This window comes from Podarcis pityusensis (assembly GCF_964106645.2).
Source record: "Podarcis pityusensis genome assembly, chromosome: 9".
NCBI classification, from domain to species: Eukaryota; Metazoa; Chordata; class Lepidosauria; order Squamata; family Lacertidae; genus Podarcis; species Podarcis pityusensis.
Window position 1 is genome coordinate 38,866,027 of NC_138034.1, and position 27,438 is coordinate 38,893,464.

The window sequence follows — 27,438 nt, forward strand, 5'->3', positions numbered from 1 at the left end:
CTTTCCTCAGACTAATTTAGTTCCTTTTTTATTTATAAAACTATGTGACAAAGAGGTCGACCTTTTCTATTGATAAAACTAGATTTGATAAAATTTACAGCTAGCTAGAGAGAAACAAGAGTTTAAATTGTGTGTCCAGGTGCAGTTATGCAAGGAGGGTAGAGGGGAGCAACCAGGAAACAGAGTGAGCAGAGATTTGTGATGGGTTCAAATCAGGCCATACCTTTATTGATTACAGGTGAAAACAGGTTTGGTGCAGGCATTGGCCATCTATCTGATGATCATTCAGCCTGCCTGCTGGTTGACACAGTGGAGGAAGACCCATATTAGGATCTGTCTGCGGTGTGAATGACATCCAGTGAATCTCAGCTAGTCACTGGCAGGGGCTACTATGGCCCTGAGCACCTGGGCATCTAAACAATAAGTGCCACACCCTGAGATCCCTTAGGGTTGATCTTCCCAAACTGTGTCATGACATGTTGGGGTGTCACGCGAATGCTCCCCACACTCCTCCCGGTTTGCTGGTAAAACTGAATTACTGTGTCGTGAAATGATGCATGTCTAAAAAGTGTGTCGCCAACATGGAAAGTTTGGAAAGCTCTGCCTTAGAGGAATCCCTCTTATCTCCTGAGCCAGGGTGGGAGAGGGAAGCCTTCTCACCCATTTCAACCAAGGTACCAGCACAATGTGCCTTCCGCCCAGAAGTTGTGATAATTGTTATGAGACAGGCAAAAGCCCCAGACTCAGCTAATCAGATTGGAGGGAAAACTCCTCCCTGGTCCAGAAAACAGCAGCTAACAATTTTTCCCAGCAAGGTCCATAAGTGGGGTTGATATAATCCCTTGAATGACCCCCAGCCATAGCAAATTAGGGAGGGTGGGAGGAAAGCAAACAAAGACTACAATGCCCTGCTGCACCCCACCCCCCTTTAAACTCTGGGAGTGGGCCTGCAAGGGCAAAGTCTTCTTTCTGGTCTGCTTCCAGGCCTCACCCACCCAGCAGCTAGGTGAACAGATCATATGCCACTTTGAGAACTTACAAATGGCCAAGCTGTATGGGTGGGGCCTGATTAGCTGGTCTTTAAAAATCGACATCTCTTTTCTCCTGGAGAGAGTGATGTGATTGGCTCCACCCATGTGAAACATTTGGAGTCTGCATCTGCCTATATTAAATCCACTCATTGGGTGTGTGTCCCACATGACTGGTTGAGTGTTTAAAGAGCATATATGAGAGAAAGAGATGTATAACACTGCTTGTCCAGAAGGAGCAACTGCATAGCATTCTCAACTATGCCTTGTATTTCTGCTGCAGGATTCTCACAACCTAGATAGGCTTGCACCACCGGGGCAGACTTTGGTTTTTCAAATTTCAGTAGTGCCCTGTGCAAGGCCAAAATTCAGCGCCCCCTCCGCCTCTTGCCTTCTGTTCTGCTCAGGTCACTATGTCATAATTGTGATGCCCTAGGCTTGGTGCCCAGTGTGGCAGAACTGGTCGTGCTGCCCTAAATCCGCCTCTGGCACCACTCTGTATCTCATCCAGTGTGCTATATAGAATGCTGGGATGAGATGTTGCTCTTGTTGTATGTGGTGTTGCCTTATGTGACATATCTGTAGGTGCTGTGTGGTGCTATGTAGTACATAAGAAGTGGTACATAACAGGCTGCTAGTCAAGAAGTATCTGATTCTGGTATATATATATATATATAAATAAAATAAAACAAAACTCTTTATATATAATGTACTACCACCAGAAACACATTGTCTTCTTAAACGAGAGTCTTGATTCTTTCCCAGCCTGCTGCAATGAAGTCGATACGATAACAGAGACTGCAAGGATTTATTAACTGTGTTGCAACTCTTTTAAGAGGCTATCACATTTTTAAGTAAGGAGAGTGTTCCTTTTAAGTTGTTTCATTACTAAAAATGTACTTAGGAGGAGAAATGGGTAATTTCTAGGAAGATACAGGTATTCTAATAAGTTTTGGCTTCTCATATATGATTTGTACTGTGCAGCAGATGATAGGGACTGGCTTGCTTGTCTTGTAGCTACAATAAATTCAGGTCAGGGCTAGCCCTGCCATGCATTAGGGTGAAGCAATCAGCTTCAGGCAACACCATGAGGTGGGACAGATGAAGACATGAATTGATAGCTGAATGGTGCTGTAAGACTTGTTAAAAAGCTGGCCTGAGAGTGCAGTGGGGCTCCCATTCCTCCCACTTAAAGAAATAAGGACAACAGAATAGATCTAATCTGGTGTGGTAGCTTTGAGTAGCTGGTCTGCTCAGCACCACCAGGGGATTTCTTTTGATCACTAAAGGCTTCTAGATGGGATCCTTGTAGACCTTCAGCAGGTTTAATTTGCTGTAGCAAAATCTGTGTTTGATGTCAGCAACGTTTTAGGAATCATATCACTCTAGAATCATGGAATGTATCTTTCTGCTTGAGAATTTAAGAACAGTATGTCCATAGAGATCAGTTTCACCACTGTGAAGATTCAAGATAACGATGTATTGCAGCAGCCTTTGAGCTCCATTGAGCCACAAGAGCAGGTGCCCATACATGCCAAATGAGAGGAGCACAAAAAGTGGCATGAAAATTGAGGGTGCCAGGTTACTTGTCCTCTTTCTCTGGCTATGGGATAACCTCCATAGTGATAACCAATAGGACTCTGGTGGCAAAACATTCAGACTTCCAATATAAAGTAAATGTTAAGCCTTATTAAGGAAACCTAGGTTTATAGCCATGGATGTATCTGTGACACTTACTGTCAATGTGACTCTTAATATAATAATGCATTTGTGACAAAGTGACTTCCAGTGAGGAGGATATTCATCAGGCAAACGCTTCCCAAATAAGTTGAAGCTAATGCTACTTAGGCCATGCTTATATGTGCATATAGGTTTTGGCTGTTTCTGTGTCTGTACAAAAGTCTAGAGAAAAGAAGTAACTTCTCCCACCACCTGAAGGTTAGAGTAAGGGAAATTTCTTCTGAGTCACCTTCAGAAGCTGCTTTCAGTAGAAACCTAAAGAATTTTTTTTTTTAACTGTGTAATAGCCATTTTGAAATGAAGATATGCTGTATCTTCCCTATAACCTTCTATCAGGTTCCAAGAAAGGGTGTGTTTTGCAAATGATGTTATTCACTTGTTGGTAATCTAGTTAAGAAATCAGGTAACAAATCAACATTTGACCAAAAAAAAATATGTACAGGATTTACGCAGATGAACTTATTATCACAGTGTCTGATTCTTTCTAGAGTTGTCTGTATTATTTCATTTTATTTTTACATGCCATCACATGGTGAATTCTTCATGACAATGTCTGTATAACAAAGTCTGACTTTATGTTCCTCTGTTATACTTTTCAGGAATCCTGAGCTATGAATGTTTAGTTCAAAAGCTCCACTCTGGACGGAAGCTTTAAATTTACTTCAGAAAGGCATTTGTGTATAAATGTGGTAGCTTAGCTGAGTATATCATTTACACTTCGGTCTCCAGGTCCTAGTAACTGTTGCCTAGATGTTTATTTAAAAGGGAGAGAGAGAGCCTCCATTATTCTTAAAAGTTGTGATCAGAAGCAGGCATGTTAGATGCTAAGCCAATTTTATTTTCAATTTACTTTTCTCTGTTTTGATATACCGGTTATACTACAAGGCAGAGTCCATTTATTTAGAAAGTTACCTGTTTAAGGAAACAATTCATTATGTGTCGTGGAGCTGATGAGTTCAGTAGAGCCACCTTTTAATCCTTGATTCCCTGTGGATTTTCTTTCACAATGCTTTTTCCCTTTGAGTCCCTAAAACTACAGTCCTTTTGACTGAATAGAGGCTATTTTATACACCACCCTGCTCCCAATCCAATTAAGGGTTCAATAATAGACGGATTATGGAAAGTTTACTTCTTTGCAGAAGTGAAGCTTTGGAAAAATAGTATGTTGATAGCAAGAGGGAATGTGAGGGAAAGCGGAGAAAATTAAGGAGATAATGGTCAGTAATCTTACCTTGTCTGATGTTTGCGCTGTTCACAATATAGCAGGCCCTTAGAATAAGAGGGACAATGATTCAGATTCTTTAACCATTTTGTTGCTGGAGTTTAGCTGTCTCTTCAATTTTCTTCACTCTTGCTTTTGTTATCTGCATCTTGCACAAATACCATCTAATCCTTTACTTCAAGTCTGAAGTTGTGACGGGTCTTTTTTTTTGGGGGGGGGGTGGCATTTTCTCTTTTGGAGGAAGAGGTTAGATTGTGGAAATGGTAATTTCAAGAACAATCTGCTGTTTCTATTTTGCAGGAGTTAAATATAAGTTCACTTAACCATATGAGATTTGTTTATCTCTCTGTTTTAAGTAAACAAATTTATTGAAATGGTTGTGTTCCAAAATATGCTACAGCTGCTTAATTATAAACACTTAAAGCGGTTACATGATATATCATAATGTATCTATTATTTAATAAATGAAAATAAAATGCAAATGATATTTTTAACTTGTTTATTGAACTGCTGGGATTTCATATTGACTTCAGTTGATGGCATTTCACTCAACATCTTGTCCCTCAAGTAGCTGTGTTAATACATTGTGATCACATATCTGCACTTCACTGACTATTTAAAAATGACATTCTGGACATTTTGCTCAGTATCCTTGGTTAACAAAGTGTTAAAACCATTCTGTGATGTACTGAGCTAGGTAGTTGATCTGGAAATGTTTCTTTGTACCGTCAAACCATTTTTTTTTGGCAGATAAATTAAGCCTTCTCCATTTTGTAGAACAACCAGTAGTCATTATTTTCAGCTACTTTGCCACCTTATTATTGTTAAGATCTCTACAGAGTCTTTTTCTTTGCCTAGAATAGTGGATTTTTGTGGGCTAAATGTTTAATGAGTCAATGCGTTAAAGGCTTCACTTTTCTTCCAATTAACCCCGGGACCACTCTGGCATTTTTGTAAATCCACAGAAGTATTTTGTGAGGCCTAAAGGGTAAGCTGCAGGCAGGCTGTGAAGAATGTAAAAAGACTAACCTGCTAACCAACACTATGCAGTTGGACAAAGAGAGTTTAATCCGTATTATGGTAAATGCAGGCTTAGTGTCCCAAAAGGGCTTTGCAAAGTGGAACGAAACAAAGAGGGCAGCGCCAATAAAAATCCAGCGCTTTTATTTTTATACACAAAATTGTTGCAAAAAAACCCACACCTGATAATAGCATTAAGAAAAGTTTTGAATAGTGGTTTTAAATATGATACTAAACATTGTAATTGTCCACCAATTGAATGCTGTTTGTTGTACATAAAGAAGCCTGAAAGCAACAAAGTGCGCTCAGGTGGCTGAATATTCATGAGACTAGCCAGATGAGTACTTCAGTATAAATCTGAAAGGAATATATCAGTTGTTAGAAGAAGGCGAAGGAAATAGCGTATAGAGTTATTTGTATGCCTGCATCTGGAAAGATATTTATAAAGGAATGAAAAATAAAATTACATGGAGGCATTGGGCAATTTCACATCGGTTTCCAAAGGGCCTTAGCACACTATGCTCACTCAGTGGTTCTTCAAGATTGTGTTCTTTAAATTATTATAATCAAATGTATTCTTCTCAGTACAATTGCATTTCCCAGTTCTCAAACCTTAAATTGCTATTCCCAAGTGAATTAAATATTTCCACAATGTAGCACTCCCATTGCAATTGTGAGTGGTGTATGGACTGAGGTTGTTTGAGTATGATGAGCACCTACTGGCTAGCGCCTATGCAAACCCCAGCCCCACCCATGCCTGTATCACATGGCATTTTCTTTATATTTTCCCCATCTCTCTCTTCTAGAGGCTGAAAAACTTAGTAGAACTGAATCTTTTTAAGACCTAAAAAAATTTACTGATAAATACCAGGAAGGTAACTTCTCCCTCACAGAACTGTTATTTTACTTTCTGTATTTTTAGTGCATTGTGTCTATGTGGTGTGATTTTACCCTGTGCACAACTAGAGTATGCATGGACTAGGCCCCCTTTAACAAGACTATTCACATTCAAATAAATGACACAAGAAATAGTACGGGTAACCCATATAGGGTTAGGGATGCATTAGTGACATTTTAAGTTACACATAACTGCAGATTTTCTTTGCTCCTGGAAAGGTCCCATGAAGTCAGTCATAAATCCGTAAATAGTTTGCTGTGTTATAAGCTTCTGGAAATTGATGAAGATCACCAAAATGATATTGTGTGGGTGTGTGGGTGCACGCGCACATGCACAATATATATAAATATACAAACTTTTTTTTATCTGCTCTGAAGAATTAATAAAGAGGGTTGAATCCAGAAGAAGTTAATAATGCTTTAGTCAGTGGAACTTAAGTTAGTCATAAAGCAACTTATGCCATAATTTCAATTAAAATAAAATAGGACTAACTTCCTCTGCATCTAGTGAAGTGTTGTATTTTTCCTGTTCTGAATTTGACTCCCTCATTGAAATCAGCAGTGGGGCGGGGAGGTGAATTAGCTTCAGCAGTTCCAGACTGGTGTAGTTGGTGGGCCTGATTCTGGGAACTATCTGTGGAATAAATAAGTTTTGAAGATAGTGGTTCAAAGGCTGCCCTTCACATGCCCCTGGAATCTGTGGCACAGACCTTTTTGCAGGAATCCTCTGGTGGATTCCTCCTCTTTTCACCTCAGAGGAGTACTTCTACCACATTGGAGACACCCTCCAGCCAGTGGGTCTAAAAGTTAGGAAAGCATTCTCACTCTTTGCTGGCTCAACCATGGCATGGGTGCTTTCATAGCCATTAACCACTATTTGTGAAACTCAGGACAAGGTAATAATTGTGTGGATTGACAAAAGTGGTGTTTTTTTAGGGGAAGAATGTTTATAATCAGCTGGTTCCCAGAGGCACCAGGTTTTGGCCAATTTTACGATATGTCACTTAAAAATCCCCAGTACCTATATATTTTGAAATAAATGAACTTTATATATTCATTAACTGTATAAATTAATGTCTGTCTGCTACCTCTTTTACCGTATTGCCACACATTTAATGAATAAGTATGCCACAAATCCTGCTGCAGGAAGCTGCACCCAGGGACCCACAAAAGGCTATTTTAGCAATACTTGAAGTTATCATTGAATTCCGTTTCAAAAGAGGGAGAGAAGGCATGCCGCAGAAAGCCAGATTCCTGTAATTGCATTTATGCTCTTTCTGAAAATGTAGCATGGAAAGCAGACAATTGTGGTTGTTAGCTCCACAAGAATCTCTTGTGTCTGCTACTGTTTCACAAAGAAAAACAAGAGAATGAGAAATGCTTGTAATAAGACGGAAGCAGAATAACATAGAATCAGACTGTGGCATCTACACTCATCATAGGAAGAAGAGTAGCATAGTTTTAATCACAAATAACATATTGGTTTCTTTCAAATTGGTTGGAATGATTCAGATGAGAAAAATGAGAAGCACTCTGGATTTTTTGACTGGCTATTTGCTGGAAATATGTTTATATGACCATAATGCTCCTTGCACAGTTGTGTTTTTTTAAGGCATACAGTAGTTAAACTAGCTTTAAGAATAGTGACAAAGCGGTTTTCTGTAGTTATGATTTGTGTGGAATAGCAAAGAGTCTTGTTGGAATTAGGTGTTGACCTGAGACATTGAACAAATTCATGATGATATTCCCTAGACAGCCAGGCAGCCTGCTAGCGATGTGATACAGGCGTTCAATGTGTAAACAGTGATAACGGTGATACGTCATTTGTATAACAATTTGGCCGTTCATTGTGCTGGAAGCTACAGCTTGGGAAAAAACACCTCTGCCTGAGAGTGTATAATTAAGGATAATTTTTGATAGAGAAAGGTTGTGATGTGGTCTAAAATTTAGACCTTCCAAAAGTTTCTGGATGCCAATATATACTTGGAAATAACTGATTTGTATTGCACTTGTGTGTGTTAGGTGGAAAGAAATGTTTGTGTCTTTTTTTTAGAAAGATATAAAATGGTAACATATTTGCATTGACATTGGGGAGGAGTGGTACTCAAAGATCCTTTTTATGTGATGAGATCTGTGAGCTACAAGTTACATCCAGAGAGTATAAAACTTACAGACAGTAAAATGGATGGATTCTTGTTCTGTGTGTCAGAGGCAGTTCCAGTTTGTCCATTTACAGAGCAAACTATGGCAATTCATCTAAATCAGGCAATGTCCAAAGATCATTTCAGGGGCCTAATCTGGCCCGCCAGTGGGTTTAATCTGGCCCCTGTGGCAGTTTATTTCCTGGGGTAAAATCCTAAAACAGGGGTCAGCAAACTTTTCCAGCAGGGGGCCGGTCCACTGTCCCTCAGACCTTGTGGGGGGCCGGACTATATTTTGGGGAAAAAATTAACGAATTCCTATGCCCCACAAATAACCCAGAGACGCATTTGAAATAAGAGCACACATTCTACTCGTGTACAAACACCAGGTGGCCCCACAAACAACCCAGAGATGCATTTTAAATAAAAGGAAACATTCTACTCATGTAAAAACACGCTGATTCCCGGACTGTCTGCGGGCTGGATTGAGAAGGTGATTGGGCCGGATTCGGCCCTCAGGCCTTAGTTTGCCTATCTCAGTCACTTCAATCCTAAAAAAAGGTCAACAATTTTGGTTGGCCCTTTGGTTGGCCCTCATGTTCCTTCACTTCATCAAATCTGGCCCTCTTTGAAAAAAGTTTGGACACCACTGATCTCAATGAACTTTTAAAAATCTCATTCTCTATAAAAAAAACCACCCCACAAAAACTCTAACATTCAGAATGTTACAAGCCACTGTGCTGAAGAATAGGGTCCAAAAGTAAATCATGAATCATACACAAGATGTCTGACAGACAGAATGTCCACAGGTGAAGCTTTCCCCATAATTGCATTTACATATTAGAAAACGCTACCCTGTTTAAAGATAAAAGGCATCACTCTTTTTGTTCCTGTACATATATATTATACAGGAGCAAGCTGCTGCTGTTGAAAGACAGCACATCTCTTCAGCAGGGAAGATACAGGAAATGCTTCACAATTCCTTTCTTTTGATTGCTTAGCAATGGTGAATATGTGAATAAGCATCATGAGCAGCAGCAGCACCTCCATACTGCCTAATAAGCCTCAGAACATTGCCTTCACTTTTGCTTTCTAACTTTCTTTATATATGTCTGATTAACTTACTTTTTTCAAAAAAAATGAAAGCTAAGAAAAGTCAGATCCTCCTGGTAGGAGCTGCAAAGATTAACTAGAAATCATTCAGAATTCTACTCCAAAAGGAGCTTAATTCACCTTTTGTTCACTGAACAATTACGGAACTACTTCAGGTACATTTCAAATATTTTTGAACCAGTGCAGTTGAACTAATTCATTCCAAGCACTAGTTAGATGGCAACTAAAACAATTATGACCACATTCTTGTTTCCTTGCAGTAGTTCAAATGACTTTTTCATTGCAAATTCTGTATTTGAGAAGACATATGATTAAGTAAGCATTTGGTTCATCAGGAAAACAGTCAAAGTATTGAGTACAGCTTATTTAATTACTTTGTGTTAGTCACCTGATAGACATAGATATATTGGTTCATAGGGGCAAATCCATAGGAGGAGTCTATAGCACACCAGATAATTTGATGGCATTCCTTGAAGCATCTGGCAGCAATTTGCTAAACTTCTGTGACATAATTATAAAAGTTCAGTGGGGTGACAGATGTCGCATCCAGATCACCCTCACATATAAAAGTTAAAATTGGCTTCTAAACATCTGAGTGTCTGACAAAAAAGGCAAATACAAGAGAAGGTGTATATTTTTGATAGAAAGGGAATGTATGCAGGAATGTAACCAACTATCAGGTTTGCTGAAGAAGGGAAACAAATAGGCAATGGCCTCAATAGCAGGGATTTGACAAAATAATGGTTAGAGGAAATAATACTATTCCCAAAGATATTTCACTTCACCAGTTGTTGGAAACAGCAGGAGGGGCAAGTTCTCTTGTGCTCAGGTCCTCCTTGTGGGTTTTCCATAGGCATCTGGTTGGCCACTCTGAGAAAAGGATGTTGGACTAGATGGGTCACTGTCCTGATCCAGCAGGCTCTTCTTATGTTCTTATGACCACCCTTTCGGCTTAATACTCATTCATGTTTCCTCTAGCTGAACTTGGCCATCATGAATAGATTACATGAACATGCCTTAAGTCATTTGGCATGAACACAAGCTGCTGGTGCAACAGTGATGTCCTGTATGGCCAGCCCTGCTATTAAGAGAAGAAGAGTTTGGATTTGATATCCCGCTTTATCACTACCCGAAGGAGTCTCAAAGCGGCTACCATTCTCCTTTCCTTTCCTCCCCCACAACAAACACTCTGTGATGTGAGTGAGGCTGAGAGACTTCAGAGAAGTGTGACTGGCCCAAGGTCACCTAGCAGCTGCATGTGGAGGAGCGGAGACTCGAACCAGGTTCACCAGATTACAAGACTACCACTCTTAACCACTACACCACGCTGGTTCTCATTAGGCAGAACAAGGTTACCACTTCAGTGGAGCTGGGAGACATCCCTATCTGAAATCCTGGAGAGCTGCTGCTGGTCAGTATTGATAGTGCTGAACTAGTTGGACTTGCTATAAGGTAGCTTCCTATGTACTTGTGACAAACAGCCATGAGTCAGCCTAGTCTGATTAAGGAAAAAGGGAACTCTACCCCTTTTCTCTAAAGTGTCCACATTTTGTGGGGCCCTACAGCTTCAGGAGGCTGTAAGAGGTTGGCCTCAGAGGTCAAGTGAGCCCCACAGCCACAAAGGCAGGGCCCGGGACTATACCGTTCATCTTTAAAGGTTCCTAAGAGTATTCACCAAACCTTAACTGCCTGTAAATTCCCACAGTTACCTGACAGAGCATTGACCAGTATGACCAAAGTAGCCTATTTAAGAGCTGTAACCAACTATAGATCCCTGCTGATATATCAGTGCAGAGTATGTGAAAAAAACCCCAGTCAACTTGGTGAATCTGCTAACAAGCAATTTTTTTTACTTGGCTCAGGCAGCACACTGCCTGTTCTGAGTATAGGGTGGAGATGCTTTGTCTCCCTTCCCTGAAAGGCCACAAATGGACAGGGCAGTAGTGGAATTCTGTTGCCAGTATTGAAGTAAGATCCAGCTGCCAGTTTCTGCCCAGGGAATGGTGTGTGCACACATCATGCTGTCCTTCCCCTCTCACCATAGGTTGGCCCTGATGCACTTGCACGTACTTTTCTACTAGTTAGGGATATGGGTAGTGCTGTGGTCTAAACAAGTAAGCCTCTTAGGCTTGCCGGACCTAAGGTCGGCAGTTCAAATCCGAGTGATGGTGGGAGCTCCCATTGCTTTGTCCCAGCTCCTGCCAACCTAGCAGTTCGAAGGCATACCAGCGCAAGCAAATAGGTACTGCTGCTGCGGGGAGGTAGACAGCATTTCTGTGCACTCTGGCTTCCATCCCAGTGTCCTGTTGTGCCAGAAGCAGTTTAGTCATGCTGGCCACAGGACCCAGAAAAGCTGTCTGCAGACAAACGCTGGCTCCCTTGGCATGAAAGTAGAGATGTGTGCCGCACCCCATAGTTGAATACGACTGGACTTAACCATGCAGGGGTCCTTTACCTTTACTTTACTTTACTTTACATTACCTTACTTTTCTACTCTGTGGTGTTTCTATCTGAAACAAAATTGATCAGGATTTTTCTTCAGAACACGTAATGATTTCTTTGTAATGCATTTGTTTTGTTCTGGTAGTTACATCTTTCAGTTCAATAACAATTAGGAAACAACCTAAGAGACTTCTAGTTTTCAACTTACAAGAAAAGATAAATCTGCTGTTGGGTTTTGATGAAAGTGACAGCATTGTAGCTTTCTTGAAATACTCCTTGCCTTATACTAAATTACATTGATTGGTTCATAAAAGAATAAGCCTTGGTTCTTTCTTTTTTGGAAATTCCTGTGAAAATTCATAGCAAGGGAGACTCCTCTCCCCTTTTTTCCACCATACTAAAAGCTGCTTAATTATGAAAATGACCTTGAAGGAAAGAAAACAAAGATTGCTGAAAACATTTTTACTTGTATTGCCAGAACAGCTGAACTGAAAAAGTTGGATCTTACTGTATACCTTGTAAATACTATCATTTAACGTTAATGAGATGTGCGAGAGAATGCTTTTGTCATAGTTTCATCAAACTGATTTTGTCAGCAGTGGTGCAGAACCCTTGACACATCACTTTGAGTGCTCATTAGGCAGCCGATTCTTTTGGATTTTCATTAAATTGATGAACTCATTTATCTATGGGCAATGACATCTTATGTTATGTAGATATATGTTTTGATATGAGAATGCTTGTTTGCTTATTATTTCTTTCCTTTGTGTTCCTGCAATATGTTGTCATATTAGAGTTATTCCCAGCAACACATGTATGGTTGCAGCATAAAATCAGCCAAAAAACTAACCAGCACTTCAAAATATCTATTGGATGGTTCTCCATTTCCCCTTTGTTCTTTACCTGTCATATTTAATTTTTAAAAGTCAGAATGTCTCAAATGATGTGAATAGCTTTTTCATGCTAAAAATAGCAGTTCAGGTTAGGTAAAAGTTTTGAACACTTTTAAAAAAAAAAGTTGGGGGGAGTTAAATTAAAGAACTGTAAACTTCCACTCCTCAATTATCCTATACTTTTCTACCTGGTGCTTGGGATAATAATGTATCTTTCAGATATTGGCTAGGTTTAGACAAGCGTATCTTAGTTTAATAATCTGAGGTATGAACAACCCTTTGCCCCACATGTATGTACAGGCACTTCATACAAGCCTCAATTAAACCAGGAATTCTCTAATCATAGTTTCCCTTTTCACCTAAACCAGAAAACTAGGTTCAGAAGAAACCAAGACCTTAAACCAACTTCAGATAATAGTTTAAGATCCTGGATTGTTCTGTGTCACCAGTTTCCTGGTTCAGATAAAATGGGTATAGATGGTTGGTTAAAATTGTCTTTGTTTAAACATAGATTCATGAAAGGAGGAGTCAAGGGGCAGAACCCAACATTTGATCGTCTGAACATAGACTCTGTGAACATTTCTTCTGAGTGTAATCAATCAAGACAGTTGGATTAAATATTTCTGTTTCATATATTTAAGGATTTAGGCAGTGCAAGCATTTTCCCCGCACAGGCGCAGGATCCAAAGGGGCATCTTACTGCCTCCTTCCTAAAGCCTAGTAAGCACTGGGCTTTGGGAAGGAGGTGTCAAGGTTCTGACAGGTCCTAGAGCAAACTCAGCCCTCCAGATGTTTTGGGACTACAACCCCCATCATCCCTAGCTAATAGGATCAGTGGTCAGGGATGATAGGAGTTGTAGTCCCAAAACATCTGGAGGCTGGAGTTTGCCTATGCCTGTCCTAGAGTCCTATTGTCTCCTTCCCAAAGCCAAGCTAGTGCTTTCACAGCTTTGGGGAGGAGGTGGGAGGGGTCTAGGACCCTGCCAGAGCCTCGCACCTCCTTCGCAAAATCTGGTGCCTCCCTTACCCAGCACTGCAAAGGCTGGGATGGGCATCAAATTTTGACATCACACAGGGCACCTTATTACCAAGGTTCACTGCTAGGTTTAAAGTGGTGGCAGCTGGTGGAATGAGAAAGTACTAGGTCCAAAGTACTAGGGCCAGAGTTCTTGATAAAGATGGAGAAGCCTTTGGTATGGTCCACTTAGGCCTCCACAGTATATCCCATGGGAACAAGTTATTCAGAGATGAGACCACCACTGAAAATATTTTCTCTTGCACATCACCTTTCCATATTACTTTACACAACGGTTTTCACCCTTCATCTACTCTTTCCCCTTCAGAATTTATCATTTTTAGTAGCTCTTTTCACACACATACCCAAACAACGCCTTGCTTTTTAAGTCCATGGAATAACCAGGTTACAAAAAAGTAAATGGGTATATTATTCAGCAGCCTGATAACTAGAGCAATGTATAATAGTCACAGGGACGTCTTGGACAGTAATATGAGAACAAGGTTGTTACAGGTGTGTTCCTCTTTTGTATGATTTGTCAGCTTCCTTGCTGTAAGTTATGGTAATGACATTCGTTGAGGGGAGATCTCAGTGAATGTCTGCTCTGCATTTGTGAGGGAAGTAATATATCAGGTGGTGGGAAGAAAAAAAGCTAATCACTAGGTGTCTGATCTATATTCAAGTTGGAATTTGCTGGAAATGATCCCCACAATTTAACAATAAAAATAAAAAGAGGGAAACTAGACCTAGCTCTCTGCTAATATGACACTGTAAATTGGTGATTAGTGCCTTTAAATGGTGAACTCTAATATCCCCTTGGCTTCACTATCTCCAAGTCTTCTGACAGGTATAGACTTGCTCTCTTATAGGGTTCGCATCTGAAGATAAGCTTGCATGTAAACAAATCAACTTCTTGAGAGCATTTTCACCTGTAACAATTCATGAAATATTAAAAATAAAATAAAATGGATCATTTTGTAAAACTGTGTTTTGGGAGATACGTCTTTCGCATTACATTTCAATAAAATGAGGTAAGGTTTAGTATCTGAGATAAAAGAACAGCTGGATATATTTAATAAACAAACTGAGAAATACTTAATTTTAGTTTTAGCAATACAGAACAAATTCCCTGTAAAACAAATTGCACTTTTCGAATATACTTTAATGTGCATTCAACAAAGGAGAAAATGGGGTGATTGAAGTTCAATTTGTACCATGTTATTAACCATTTCCGCTTGACTAGATGAGTAAAAGGATAATGGATGAGGGTTTTATTATTGCCTTTCTGCTAAAATGAAGTGGTATAGAAGATAAGGTAATGAGATTAATGAATATAAGGTAAAGCAGTAATCAATCAAACTCAAGGAGGGAGAAGAGATGACAGTACACAGAAGCTGCAACAAAATAATTTTTTTATAAGTAGACCCCATCAACATGAGCAGAACTTTCAAAGCTGTCATTTGTTGTCATTAGCTGCTTAACCAGCTGTACACTGGATTCCTTAATAATAAAAAAATCCAAATACATAACTAAGTAACTAAATCCAAATACATTCTGGAATTGTTTACTGCAGGTTATGCTTGTTTTTCTATTTTATTTTTTGGAAACAATAAACTATAATCAGCTTTGAAGTACATTAGAGTTACAACAAAATTTTTAAAAGCATTTTCTTATAAGCAGTTCAGAATGGGAAATACTACGACATCTGGTTTTTATCCATAACACCAGGGCTTTTTTTCATCTGGAACTCACCGGAACTGAGTTCGGGCACCTCTCTGGTGGGCGCCATTGCCATTATAAGAGAACAAGGGAGGTGTTCATGGTGAGTTCTGGCACCTCTTTTTCTAGAAAGAGGTATCACAACCCTGTGAAGTTGGACTAGGCTGAGTGATAGCAACTTACTCAAGACTGCCCAGTGAGCTTCATTGACTACACTAGAATCGGGCAGATCTAAGTATTATTCAGCACACCAAATATTTATAACAAATTAAAGAGCCAGTAGAAACACTGAAGTACTTCAGCTCAGCATAGAGTATATTGTAGTTTTTAGGGACTCCACCTCTGACAAATGGCAGGTCATTGCAGCGAATATCTCACCTATATATTTCTGCAATTTGGGAGTCGCCCACGTATTTTTTTTTTACCTTGTGGAGAACTCTAACCTTAGCTATGTAGCAACAAGACTACTAATCAGACTCTTCTTTTATTCTCCAGTTTCTTATAGAACTCACATAATTTTCCACTCAATATTAAAAGAGTGACTTTGGAAACAGCTTTGAATTCTGCCTCCTAAATATCTGTAAATACATAGGTATGATGATATCAGCAGACAGCATTCTACCCAATTTATGTTGTAGCTCAGTTATTGTTTTCTTTCCCCTGCAGCTGAATTAACACTTCGTAGATTACCATAAAGTCTTCAAAGCTGCAAATGTATGAGTGGCATTTACCAGTCCCCAAACTGGTAGAAAGGAACTTCAGCGTTCTTGCCAGATAGTACTGGCTACAACACTCCTTCTGCTTACTGCCCCAGTCTGAAAGTTCACATACATTAATGTACCAATTAGCAAACAAGACTTATAAAAAATGGCATTCTGTACCATTGCAAATTCTAATACAACCCACAGGATACCATTTGCTTGGATTTCTGGGCAATTTCTAGAATTTCTGATGGTTGGCAATGGTTGTAAATGCATTTCAATGTGTCAGTTGTATATTATAAACTGGCATTGTATATTATAAACTGGCATTTGTCCAAAGATGTAAGTACAACCGGAGCTACAAGGCAGGTTCCTAATTTTACCCTAAAATGAAAGTATTAATAAATTAACAAGTACCTTAGATAATGGTTTCTTAGGTTTTTAAGCAGTTACTCATCAACATCTGTCACCCACAATAGCTGTGTTCTACCTCCACTGCCTCTGAACGCCAATTGCTAGGATTCACAAGTGGGGACAATGCTGTTGTGCTCCTGTCCTGCTTTTGAGCTTTCCATGGGCATCTTGTTCACCACTGTGAGAACAGGATGCTGAACTATATAGGCTGTTGACCTGATCCAGCAGGCTCTTCTTATATTCTTGTACGACCAATTGTCCTGGTAAGCAACATTAATAGCCCCACAACATCAGCTAATTTGCCTTTATCAACTATCATGAGCATTCATTCAGTTTTGTCTCCATGCACCTTTGTACCCAAGTGTAAGACATAGATTGAATTGGAACTATATGCAACACTACTAAGAGCCTTACGGGAGGACCAGTGGGTAGCCCATACTGACTTTTTAAATTAAAAAGTTGATTTGCAGGTAGGAGGTCGGACATTAATTATATCTTTGTACCGCCCTTCATCTGCAGATCTCAGGGCAGTTCACAACATAAAAATACAATATAAAAGCAAAAAGCAGTTACCGGAGAAAAGGTTGGGACCATTTATGGGTCAGGAACTCATTACAGAACAGGAAGCAGGAAGTATGAATAAATAATTCTCATAATATAGGAAAATGTACTCAGGAATGTTTATTGGGATCATTTAGCATTATTATATGATCTGATGTTGGGGATAAGCAGTGAGGTGTACAAGTCTATAAATGACACCCAATCACCGAGATTGGTAAAAACACATGCATACTGCAGAGAGGTCCAAATAGAAGTTTAAACTGGGATAATGGGCAACAAAATGGGAAATGAGATTCAATATAAGTGTGAAGAGATGCACATTTGACTAAAAAAATCCTAACTGCATGCATACATAGGGTGTGTGAACAGGCAGTAGCTAAGCATTAAAGACATCTTGGAGTTGTGATGAATAGTTGAAGGAAAATGTCAACAATGTGTGCGGCAGCTGTGAAAATCTCAAATTCTATCCTAGACATTATTATAGAAGGGACTGGAAATAAAACAGTTTTGGTTTTTTTGTAAAGCTTTTATGCTGTAGCCATGGAACATTTTATATACTTCTGGTCACTCCATGTCTAAAAGGGTATCCTGAAGGGGAAATGTGACAGAAGTTTATAAAAATTATGAATGGTATAGAGAAAGTGGATAGAGATTACCCCTTTCTTTTGCTAAAGTGTTAGTAGACCCACTGAAATTAGTTAGCAATAGATTCAGAACAGCAAAAGGAAACACTGATTTATGCAACAAATGATTAAATTATGAATATGGAATTCATTGCATTAGGGTAATGATGAATGGCTATTTGCTTAAATAACTTTATTAAATAGTGAGACAAATTTATGGAGGATAAATGTTCCAAGGGCATGGAACTTGCAAGTTTAAAGGCAACTGCTCCAAATTCCAACTGCGAAAGGGCAAAGAAAGGGAGAAGGGCTGGTGCTTCAATTTCCTACTTGCAGGCTCCCTAGTGTATCTTGCTAGTCACCGTTGAAATGTTGGAGAAGAGACAACCATGTGTATAGTTGAATCTATGTATTACCTACTGAAGGTGTAATTAGTCTGCTTCAACACCAGGTGGAATTGTAATGTTTCTTAGTTGACTAAAGCTTACTTGCTTCTCTTTCCCTGTCTGATGAAAGAAACTTTTTTGATAACTCCCTGTTTCTGTTTTTCTGCTGACGTCAGACTATACAATGCTACTTTCAGTCTGTGGTTGCAGCAAAGGATTTCCGTGCAGTACTTCCACTGTGTCTGAGGCTGACTGATTTTCTCAGTAAGATTCTTGCATCTTGCTGCGGGGAAACAGAATATTAGAATAAGTTGCTTTGATTCAGGAGGGCACTTGCTATAATTTCATGTCAGGAATTGCTTCTGGCCCCTGTTTGGTTCCACCTGTGCTTGGAGGCTTGTCATGGCAATTTAACACAGCTATGTCCTAAGAAGAGCCTTGCTGAAACAGGCCAAAGGCCTACCTAGTATAGTATTCTATGCTCAGCAGTGTCAGGCAGGACCTGAATCCAACAGTACCCTTCTCCTGTTGCTCTGTCCCTGCTCCTGCCAACCTAGCAGTTCAAAAGCACACCAGTGCAAGTAGATAAATAGGTACTGCTGTGGCAGGAAGGTAAACGGCATTTCCGTGCGCTCTGGCTTGGGTCATGGTGTTCCGTTGCACCAGAAGCGGTTTAGTCATGCTGGCCACATGACCCGGAAAGCAGTCTGTGGACAAACAACTGTTCCCTCGGCCTGAAAGCAAGATGAGCGCCGCAACCCCATAGTCGCCTTTGACAGGACTTAACCATCCAGGGGTCCTTTACCTTTACCTTCCCACTTGTGATTCCCAGCAACTTGTATACCAAGGCATACTTTCTCAGACAGTGGAGGCAGAACATAGTCATCGTAATTACTAGCAACTGAGTGCCTGTTCTCCATGGATTTCTCTAATTATTTTCTGAAAACCATCCAAGTTGGTGGCCATCACTGCATCTTGATGGAGCGAATTCCATTGTTTATCAATGAGCTTGGTGAAAAATTACTTTCTTTGGTCTGTCTTGAATGTTCCAACATTCAGCTTCATTCCTTGGCCCCAGGTTTACTATTATAATGAGGAAGAAAAACTTTCCTCTAACCGCTTTCTTGACACCAGGCATAACCTTACATCCCTCTATAATGCCCCTTACCTGCATTATTTTTGTATTCAAAGAAGCTTCCAAAGCTGTAACCTTTCCTCACAGGAGAGTTGCTCTAGCACATGGGTAGGCAAACTAAAGCCCGGGGGGCCAGATCCGGCCCAATCTAAATCCGACCCGTGGATAGTTCAGGAATCAGCGTGTTTTTACATGAATAGAATGTGTTCTCTTATTTAAAATGCATCTCTGGGTTATTTGTGGGGCATAGGAATTTGTTCTTCTTTTCCAAAATATATTCCAGCCCCCCACAAGGTCTTAGGGACAGTAGAACGGCCCCCTGCTGAAAAAGTTTGCTGACCCCTGCTCTAGCATCTTGATAATTTTGGTTGCCCCTTTCTGAACCTTTTCCAGCTCTACAGTGTTTTGGTTTTTGGTTTTAAAGATGATACAACCAAAACTGTACTCACTAATCCAAGTGTGGTTGCACCATAGATTGTTATAACACCAGTACGATATTCATAACTTTATCAATTCCTTTCTTAATTATCCCTAGCATGGAATTTGTCTTTTTCACAGCTGCAGCATACTGGGTCAGGCTCTTCATTGAGCTATCCACTATGTCCCAAAGGTATTGGTTCTGGTCAGTCACTGCCAGTTCAAGCCGTGTGAGCATATATGTGAGATTAAGATCTCCCCCCCCCCCGACATTGAATTGCATTTTCAATTTTAGTGCCCATTCACTAAGTTTGGTGATATCGTTTGGGCTTCTTTCAATCCCCTTCTGTTTTCACCCACTTGAACCATTTAGTCTCATCAACAAATTTGGCTACGTCGCTGCTCACCTCCAACTCGAACAAGTTAAAAAGCAGAGGTCCTAATACCAATTCTTGGAGGACTCCAGTTTCTACATCTCTCTACTGGGAAAACTGTCCATCCATTCCTCTCTGCTTCGTGTTCCTTAACCAGTTTCTGATCCATAATAATAAGAAGAGTTTTTGGATTTGATATCCCGCTTTATCACTACCCAAAGGAGTCTCAAAGCGGCTAACATTCTCCTTTCCCTTCCTCCCCCACAACAAACACTCTGTGAGGTGAGTGGGGCTGAGAGACTTCAAAGAAGTGTGACTAGCCCAAGGTCACCCAGCAGCTGCATGTGGCGGAGTGGAGACGTGAACCTGGTTCACCAGATTACGAGTCTACCGCTCTTAACCACTACACTAGACTGGCTCTCCTCATTCTATAATTGTTAACTGTAAAAGCTTTAAGAATGCCTGTTCTTCTACTAGTGTTCCATGAAGAAAAGTCAAGAAGAGACTGCTGGCGGTTCAGTTATAAATTTCTTTATATTCCTGCCTGTTCCTTGCTCTCCATTTTTTGTTATTGCCTTGATTTTTAACTTCTTTTGTGGCTGTGGTTTTGATTATTGATTGCACTTTCTAGTGACATATTTTAGATTGCCTTGTACAGTTGGCTTGCCTAGACCCTGCTTTTAGCCTCTTCCAATTTATCTGGATTTTGCACGACTTAGCTTTTTTGTTGAGGCTTCTACTCTGCTAGTAACTATTGGGTACAACCAGATGCCAAGCAACATTAAGATCAGGTGTTCATGGGTGCCATGTAGTTTATGGAGATGATATCAGTTGCCTGGATGCACCCATGCTCTCTTCCTCCAGTTAGTCTTTGAAAAGTTGCTCGAAGGCTGTGCATTTCAGAAAAGCCAACATTATGTCATGTTGCTTTTTTTTTTAAAGAAAAAGTTTGAAAACAAAATAGATGGAAAAGGGATTAGAAATCAAGAAAGGTCTATCATGAGAGTCAATGAATAATTTACAGGCCATGGGCTTTGAGGTGCGTCAGGTCAGCGCAAATAATGCATTATGAAAAAGGAATTTCAGTTTGCTGTAAATCTGTCTGCCGCAGCAGCTTAAAATAAAACAGTTTTACCCATCTAAGACAACATCAATTTGTTAGTCACTGCTTCATGTATCAAAGAGCATTCTGTGAAAATATCAATATCATTGGTTAATATAAATGAAATTAATTTTTAAAGCTGGGCTAAAGGTTGACATATGAAAAATTGCATTACTTTGCAGAAGAGAAATTTCTGTCTTCTAGTGAAATTTCAGGTCAGGAGGGCAAGTAATTTTCACAATCTTCAATGGGAACCAGTGAAATATGAACTTCATTGTCACCTAGCCCCAAAGCGATAAGATAAAATGAGCTGATACATCATTTGCTGTGGTTTTATCATCTCCTGCAGTAATTGGAAGAGAAAACATAAGAGCTTTTTTCCCAAATCGTCTTGCCTCCTTACTCAGATCTAAACCATTTTAGTCTGATCGATGCAAAGGTCACATAGCATTTATTTATTTATTTATTTTTAATTCTTTGTGCTTGCTAAGATGTCTATTGAAACATTAAAATAATGAATATGTTTAATTGAGTTTGTCATCCATGGAAGAAGAGAATGAGATTGTGTATCAGTCTGCAGTGGGAATAAGGGGCCAAAGGATGCTAGGATGCTAGATTCAGTAGTTACATGAATAAACATTTGACAATTAAACATTGTTTGAAATAAGAATGCAACTGATGTCTGGGATACCTTTCCTTTTTTTCATTAACATCACTGCCTTGCTCTATGTATTAGATATGTTTAGGTGCCTATAAGGAAGAAACACATTAAAAAATTCCTTTCTCTCTTATAAAGAAAAAGAGAATTAACAGATGTTATAGCGTACATACATAATTAAGTATAAATTGCATGCACATTATAATGAGACTTTTCGTAATGTTTGCAAAGAATAAATGCTCTGCTGATGGCCTCATCAGATTTTAGAGAGAATACTCCATATTTCCCAGAGTATACTCTATATACTCTTTTATTCAAAATTGACGTTAAAAAAATAACTTTAAAAGCACAGATTAAATATTCTGCTTCGGTATTCTTTAAATTTGTAATGGATGGTGTTTTAATCACTTTTATTCTTTGAAAAATATGTTTGCTTCAATAATTTGTTTTTGAAATTTTGCTTCCAGTATTTAGTTTTTTGCTTTGTGGCTTACATTGTGTAGCAGATAAAAACGATGAAGTGATTTAGTTACTCATTTAGTTCTGTAAGCTATTTGCAGATTTAATTGCTCGTGTCCCCAAGATAACTAATAATTTAGCAAATATACTACAGATATAAGTCCCATTAAAATCAGTAGGAATTTCATTTCATGTGAAGACCATGGTTTCTTGTAGCTTATACCTGTAACTGTTTTATTCTGTTGCTCCATTGGAATATTATGCTTTTTCATACTTAATCATGACTTAGACTGCAGTCATATCTACTGAAAAGTAAGTCTTGTTGAATCCAAGACTTACTCCTAGATAAGTGGAGCTGTGAGGGCAGCTATAGTCAGGTATCACCCACCAGACTAATTTATGCTCCAAGTAGACCAGTTAAAATCACTGCTGAAGTTAGTCATAATTTTGATTTCAAAGGCTGTACTCTGAGTACAACTTAGTTCGATACCTCCCACAATCTTTTTAGACAGCATTTTCAAAGTAAAACTAGGAGGAGGGGTGTGATGGTCCCATGGGTCACTAGGTCAGTCACTCCTAACTCCCACTAACCCCCCCCACAAAATATTCCACTGCCACCACTTGTAAGGTTATGCTATTTGTTGACCTAAAATTAATAACCTTTCCTAAATACAAAAGGGCAAATTGTACATTTTCAGGAATAGTATAAAGAGATTTGGGACATTGTTTTGAAGTCTAAGGCATCTTGTCAGTAGATTACCACTTCAGAGCTTTTTTCTTTAAAATAATACAGAGATCTTTATCACTTTACTGCTTTCAAATGGTTAAACTGAAAATGCATACCTGTTTGATAAAAATATAAGAACAAAAGAAGGTGCAGCTTTTAAAGAACACCATAAGTAGCATACTCTGAATCAGTGTGTGTGTGTTCAGTATCTTTCAAACTAATATGCCTGGTGTGATAAGAGCGGAGCTGTGGTAATGATGCAGTTTCCATAGCAACTGGTTCATTGGAGGGCTAGACCTCTGTCTAGGGTGCTGTCAGTATGTGTGGAGTTTCCAAGAACAGAAAGTCCCAAAGAAGGTTTGCTTTTACCTAATCCAGTTTTAATTGAACTCCAGAGACTTTGAAGTGAATCTACAGACCAGGCAGATACTGTTCCAACGAGAAATGAAGGCACGTTTTAGTTAGGCCTCAGCTGCTTCTAAACTGATAACTTCTAATAGTTGATTCATCGTGAATTGTTTGATGATGGTTATTAGAGTTTCTGTGGTTGCATTTGGGGTTCTAATATAAATCTAGTTGTACTTCTTATCATAACCAAGTTTTGTCCATTTACTATGAGCTGCGAACTTTTCATCAGCCCTCTGTTTGCATTCCTGTGTGTTGTTGGAAAGATCAAGGAAATCATGGGTTTTAACTCTGGTGTTCAAAGAATAAGGGCTTTATTTGTTGATAAATTAATTCAGAATCCAAGGGGGCGTATCCACTGCTGAAAGCAGTCCCATGTATTCTCTGACTCCTACCTTCCTTCTAACATCTTGTGATATAACATGCATGGCGAGGTGACTCCCATTGCAGTCCCAGCTATGTTCTCCTCTAGCCAGTTTAATTAGCTTCAGCTTTCAGGAGCACGAGAGCTCAAGAATGCAATGATGTAATGTCATGCATTTTGTATTACTTGATATTGCTGAGGGGAAAAAAGATGAGAGGCCTAACATCCTCCTTAGTTTTGCCCTAAGAATCTCAGCACCATGATGAGTTCCAAATGCAGATTATGAAATGCAATGCGTGAAGGAGCTTTGCTGCTCGAAGGGTAGGGACTTGAAATCATACGTGGGTGTCCTTGGCAGGCTCTTTGAATCCTGGCGTGTAACTCTAAAAAGTTTCATGCTTCTGTAAAAATTCTTAATGGTGTAAGCACTGACTCAGGTCAGTGCCTGGGTTAAAAAGACTGTGTACTTCAGAGCAGAAATCTAGACCACAAGATAGAAATTATGTAAGTCAATTTTGTTCTGTAGTGCAACAGCGGTGGCTTGTTTGGTGGTACAGAGCCACAGCAATAGCCTCCTGGCAGTAGCATCCGTATGGCTTACCAGGGCAGGGGGAGAGGCAGCATCAAAGTCAGGGCTGTTGTGGTGTCACACTGGAAGAAGCACTGGATTGCTGGGAGGCTATTGCTGTGGCTTCAGCCCATTGGGCAAGCTGGTCCTATAAGTACTTATTTTAGTGTAAGTACTTACATTGTTAAACCACAGAGCCTAGGACTTGCCGATCAGAAGGTCGGCGGTTCGAATCCCCGCGACGGGGTGAGCTCCCATTGCTCAGTCCCAGCTCCTGCTAACCTAGCAGTTTGAAAGCATGTCAAAGTGCAAGTAGATAAATAGGTACCGCTCCGGCAGGAAGGTAAACAGCGTTTCCATGCGCTGCGGCTTAGTCATGCTGGCCACACGACCCGGAAGCTGTACGCCGGCTCCCTCGGCCAATAAAGCGAGACGAGCGCCGCAACCCGAGAGTCGGTCACAACTGGACCTAATGGTCAGGGGTCCCTTTACCTTTACCTACTTACCCATAAGGCTATTACCCACAATAACGTGTCTCACAAACAAGTAATAAGAAATCTTTTTTTAAAAAGTGGCTTAGAAACACTTTTAATAACCAGATAGCATGCCTCTATTTTTCACTTCACTTTAGATAATGTTGCCTTTGCTTATCTATATTAGGCAAACATTATTGCATGAAGGCTATATTAATAATAATGATAAACTGCTTCAGTGTTTCCTAAAATGAGTCTAGCCTTCACTCATGGCTGCAAGAAGCTAGGAAGTTTTAACTTCCATTTCAAATTAACTATATTTTAATGTTACGTCCAAACCACACTGTCATTAATCTTAACTATAGTTTATTGAAAGAAGCCAGCTTCCTAAGCCACAGTCTGAGGTTGGCTTGCTTTAGTATACCATAGTTAAGACTAACCACAGTTTGTCGAGGTTCAGACAACGTACTAAACTGTGGCTAGTCAAAACTGGATGTGAAAACTTCCATTTCTCCCCATTGAGTTTGTCTACTACAAAAAGGGGACTAACCATTTTCTCCTCCATCTCTAAGAATGAGCTTTGTGCAGTCACGTGCATGAGGGAGGAAATTAAGCAGGAATCTACATTTAATAACAGTTTCTCATTATGGCAGAACCAAGAAACTATGGTTTCAAACAAGATAGCATATTAAACCATAGCTCAATATGTTGTCTTGTTTGGATACCATTAACCATAGTTCCTTAACCCTAACAATAAGAAATTTTGGCTAACTGTGATTTCCTGGATTGATTTCCTGCTTGTGAATACTTATTCGTATTTTAACTTGTTAAGACAATATATGATAGTCATGCATGGCTAATATGTTTTGATGTCTGAATAGTTGCTTACATTGTTTTGAGTTGACTAAGTGCATATCTTATCTTTTTTTAATTAGATACTTGCTTATACAGAAGGACTCCATGGGAAATGGCTGTTCTCAGAGATTCGATCAGTCTTTTCTCGGCGGTATCTCTTGCAAAACACAGCACTGGAAATCTTTATGGCAAACAGAGGTAATACTCTGCTGGAAATAGTACTGGAAGGCTCGAAGTATCAGCCTATGTTTGATTGGATTATTATTATTATTATTACTGCTATGGATTGTATTTTAAAATAGGAATCATTTTTAGTTTGAGCCCAGTTTTCCAATCTGTTAAGGTAATACTGAATCCCGATTCTGTCTTTTGCGGCATTAGCTACCCCTCCTAGTTTGCTGACATTTGCAAATTTGATGAGCATACCCTTCATCCAAGTCATTTAGAAAGACAACAATGGGCCCAGGACAGAACTCTGTGGCACTCCATTTCCTGCCTCTTACATGCGAATAGCCATTTTATCCTTTGGTTGTAGTGTTAGAAGGTTATATTGCTGAAGAATGCAATTAGTCCTCTTTTTCACTTCCCACTAGAAACTTGTATCATTAGTTTGTGTGTTCTAGGCTCAAGCTGCAATAATTGTTCCAGACTGATCTTATTTCTCCCCAGTTCCTTTTGCTTCTGTGCCACACTGAGCTAAGCCAAAGTTAGGCTTCATGTATCTTCTAAACCAGGACTCATGGTTAAACTCTCTCCTCACTAAGTATGAGCTGCAGCCAAGATTTGTCCTTGTGAAGAAGCAAAAAGGACAGAGGAGAGAAGTAAAGTAGCTGTGAGCTGCTTTCCAGGAGCCCATACATTCACGTGGTCCTGGTAAGCCATAACTTGGCTTACTTTGTCATGCAAGTCAGGCCATTATATCAGGGAAGTAACTTAAAGATAAATGCATTGAATTTCCAGAGTTCTGTTATTTTCATTATGCCAAGAAACTCAGCATAATTGAAGTGAATAATGTATCAATTCTTTTTATCCACAGTTGCTGTCATGTTCAACTTTCCAGATCCTGCTACAGTAAAGAAAGTGGTTAATTGTCTACCTCGTGTTGGGATTGGTACTAGTTTTGGATTGCCCCAAACTAGGTATGAAGAATCCTCTGGCTCTGGGAAACAGAGCAAACAAGCATGATCTGAAACACAGAAAGGAAGTGGAAACAACAAAAAGAGAGCAGTTTCCACTGCCTTGTTTCAGTAACACTGTCCTTTTCTTTGCTATCTTCAGTTTGCCCTATGCAGGCACAATTGTCTTCTACCTTATGCTTACTGTCTACTAGGAAAATGAAATAATACTTAGAAGTTTGGAGGATGCAGATATTAGCAGATAACATGATAATTGTAAGATGTGGAAAACTAGAATAGAATGAATACCGGTAGTTGTCGGATAAAATCAGTGATCTATGATCACAAAATGAAGGCTGAATTGGAAGGCATACATGCTGTTCTCAGTGCTGTATGTGATATGAGAATGAGGCAAAATACTGGAAGAAGGAAAAAAGCACGCTCTGATTGTGATGGGCAGAAATTGTTCCAGATCCAGAATTAAAAGAAAGTGGCTGCTTTATAGTAAAGTGGCTGCTTTTCTGTAATGACCCCATGTATTAAAAGGGAATCACATGGAAAATTAACTGCTAAGTTAATGAGTGTGGCTTCTTTAGGCCTCCAAGATTTGAAATTTTTATTTAAATTCTGCAGCACTTGAAATTTGTGACAAATTAAAAGTGGATGTGAGGAGCTAGCAAGGAGTTTTGTCATTGTGGTATGGTGTTGTAATTGATTGCCCACCTGCAGGTGAAGACTGGAGAATGCACTGGGGTGAAAGGCAAGGAGGCACCCGAGACCAGATGTTTTGCCTTCAAGCTGGGCTGGGATGCCTTGAGCCTGATCTTTCACTTTAACTCTCAGTTTGAGATTTGTGAAGATACTAGGACCA

General features: G+C 39.6%; 1 protein-coding gene across 4 annotated transcripts in view; it reads left to right on the forward strand.

Moving 5' to 3' along the window:
* LRBA (LPS responsive beige-like anchor protein) overlaps positions 1 to 27,438 on the forward strand; it is a 360,426-nt gene that overhangs the window by 231,343 nt on the left and 101,645 nt on the right. For all 4 annotated transcript variants that reach the window (XM_081021326.1, XM_081021329.1, XM_081021328.1 and 1 more), the window contains exons 41-42: positions 25,533 to 25,650; positions 26,489 to 26,591. In XM_081021326.1, coding sequence (XP_080877452.1) covers positions 25,533 to 25,650; positions 26,489 to 26,591 — 221 coding nt within the window. The remainder of the gene's footprint in view (positions 1 to 25,532; positions 25,651 to 26,488; positions 26,592 to 27,438) is intronic.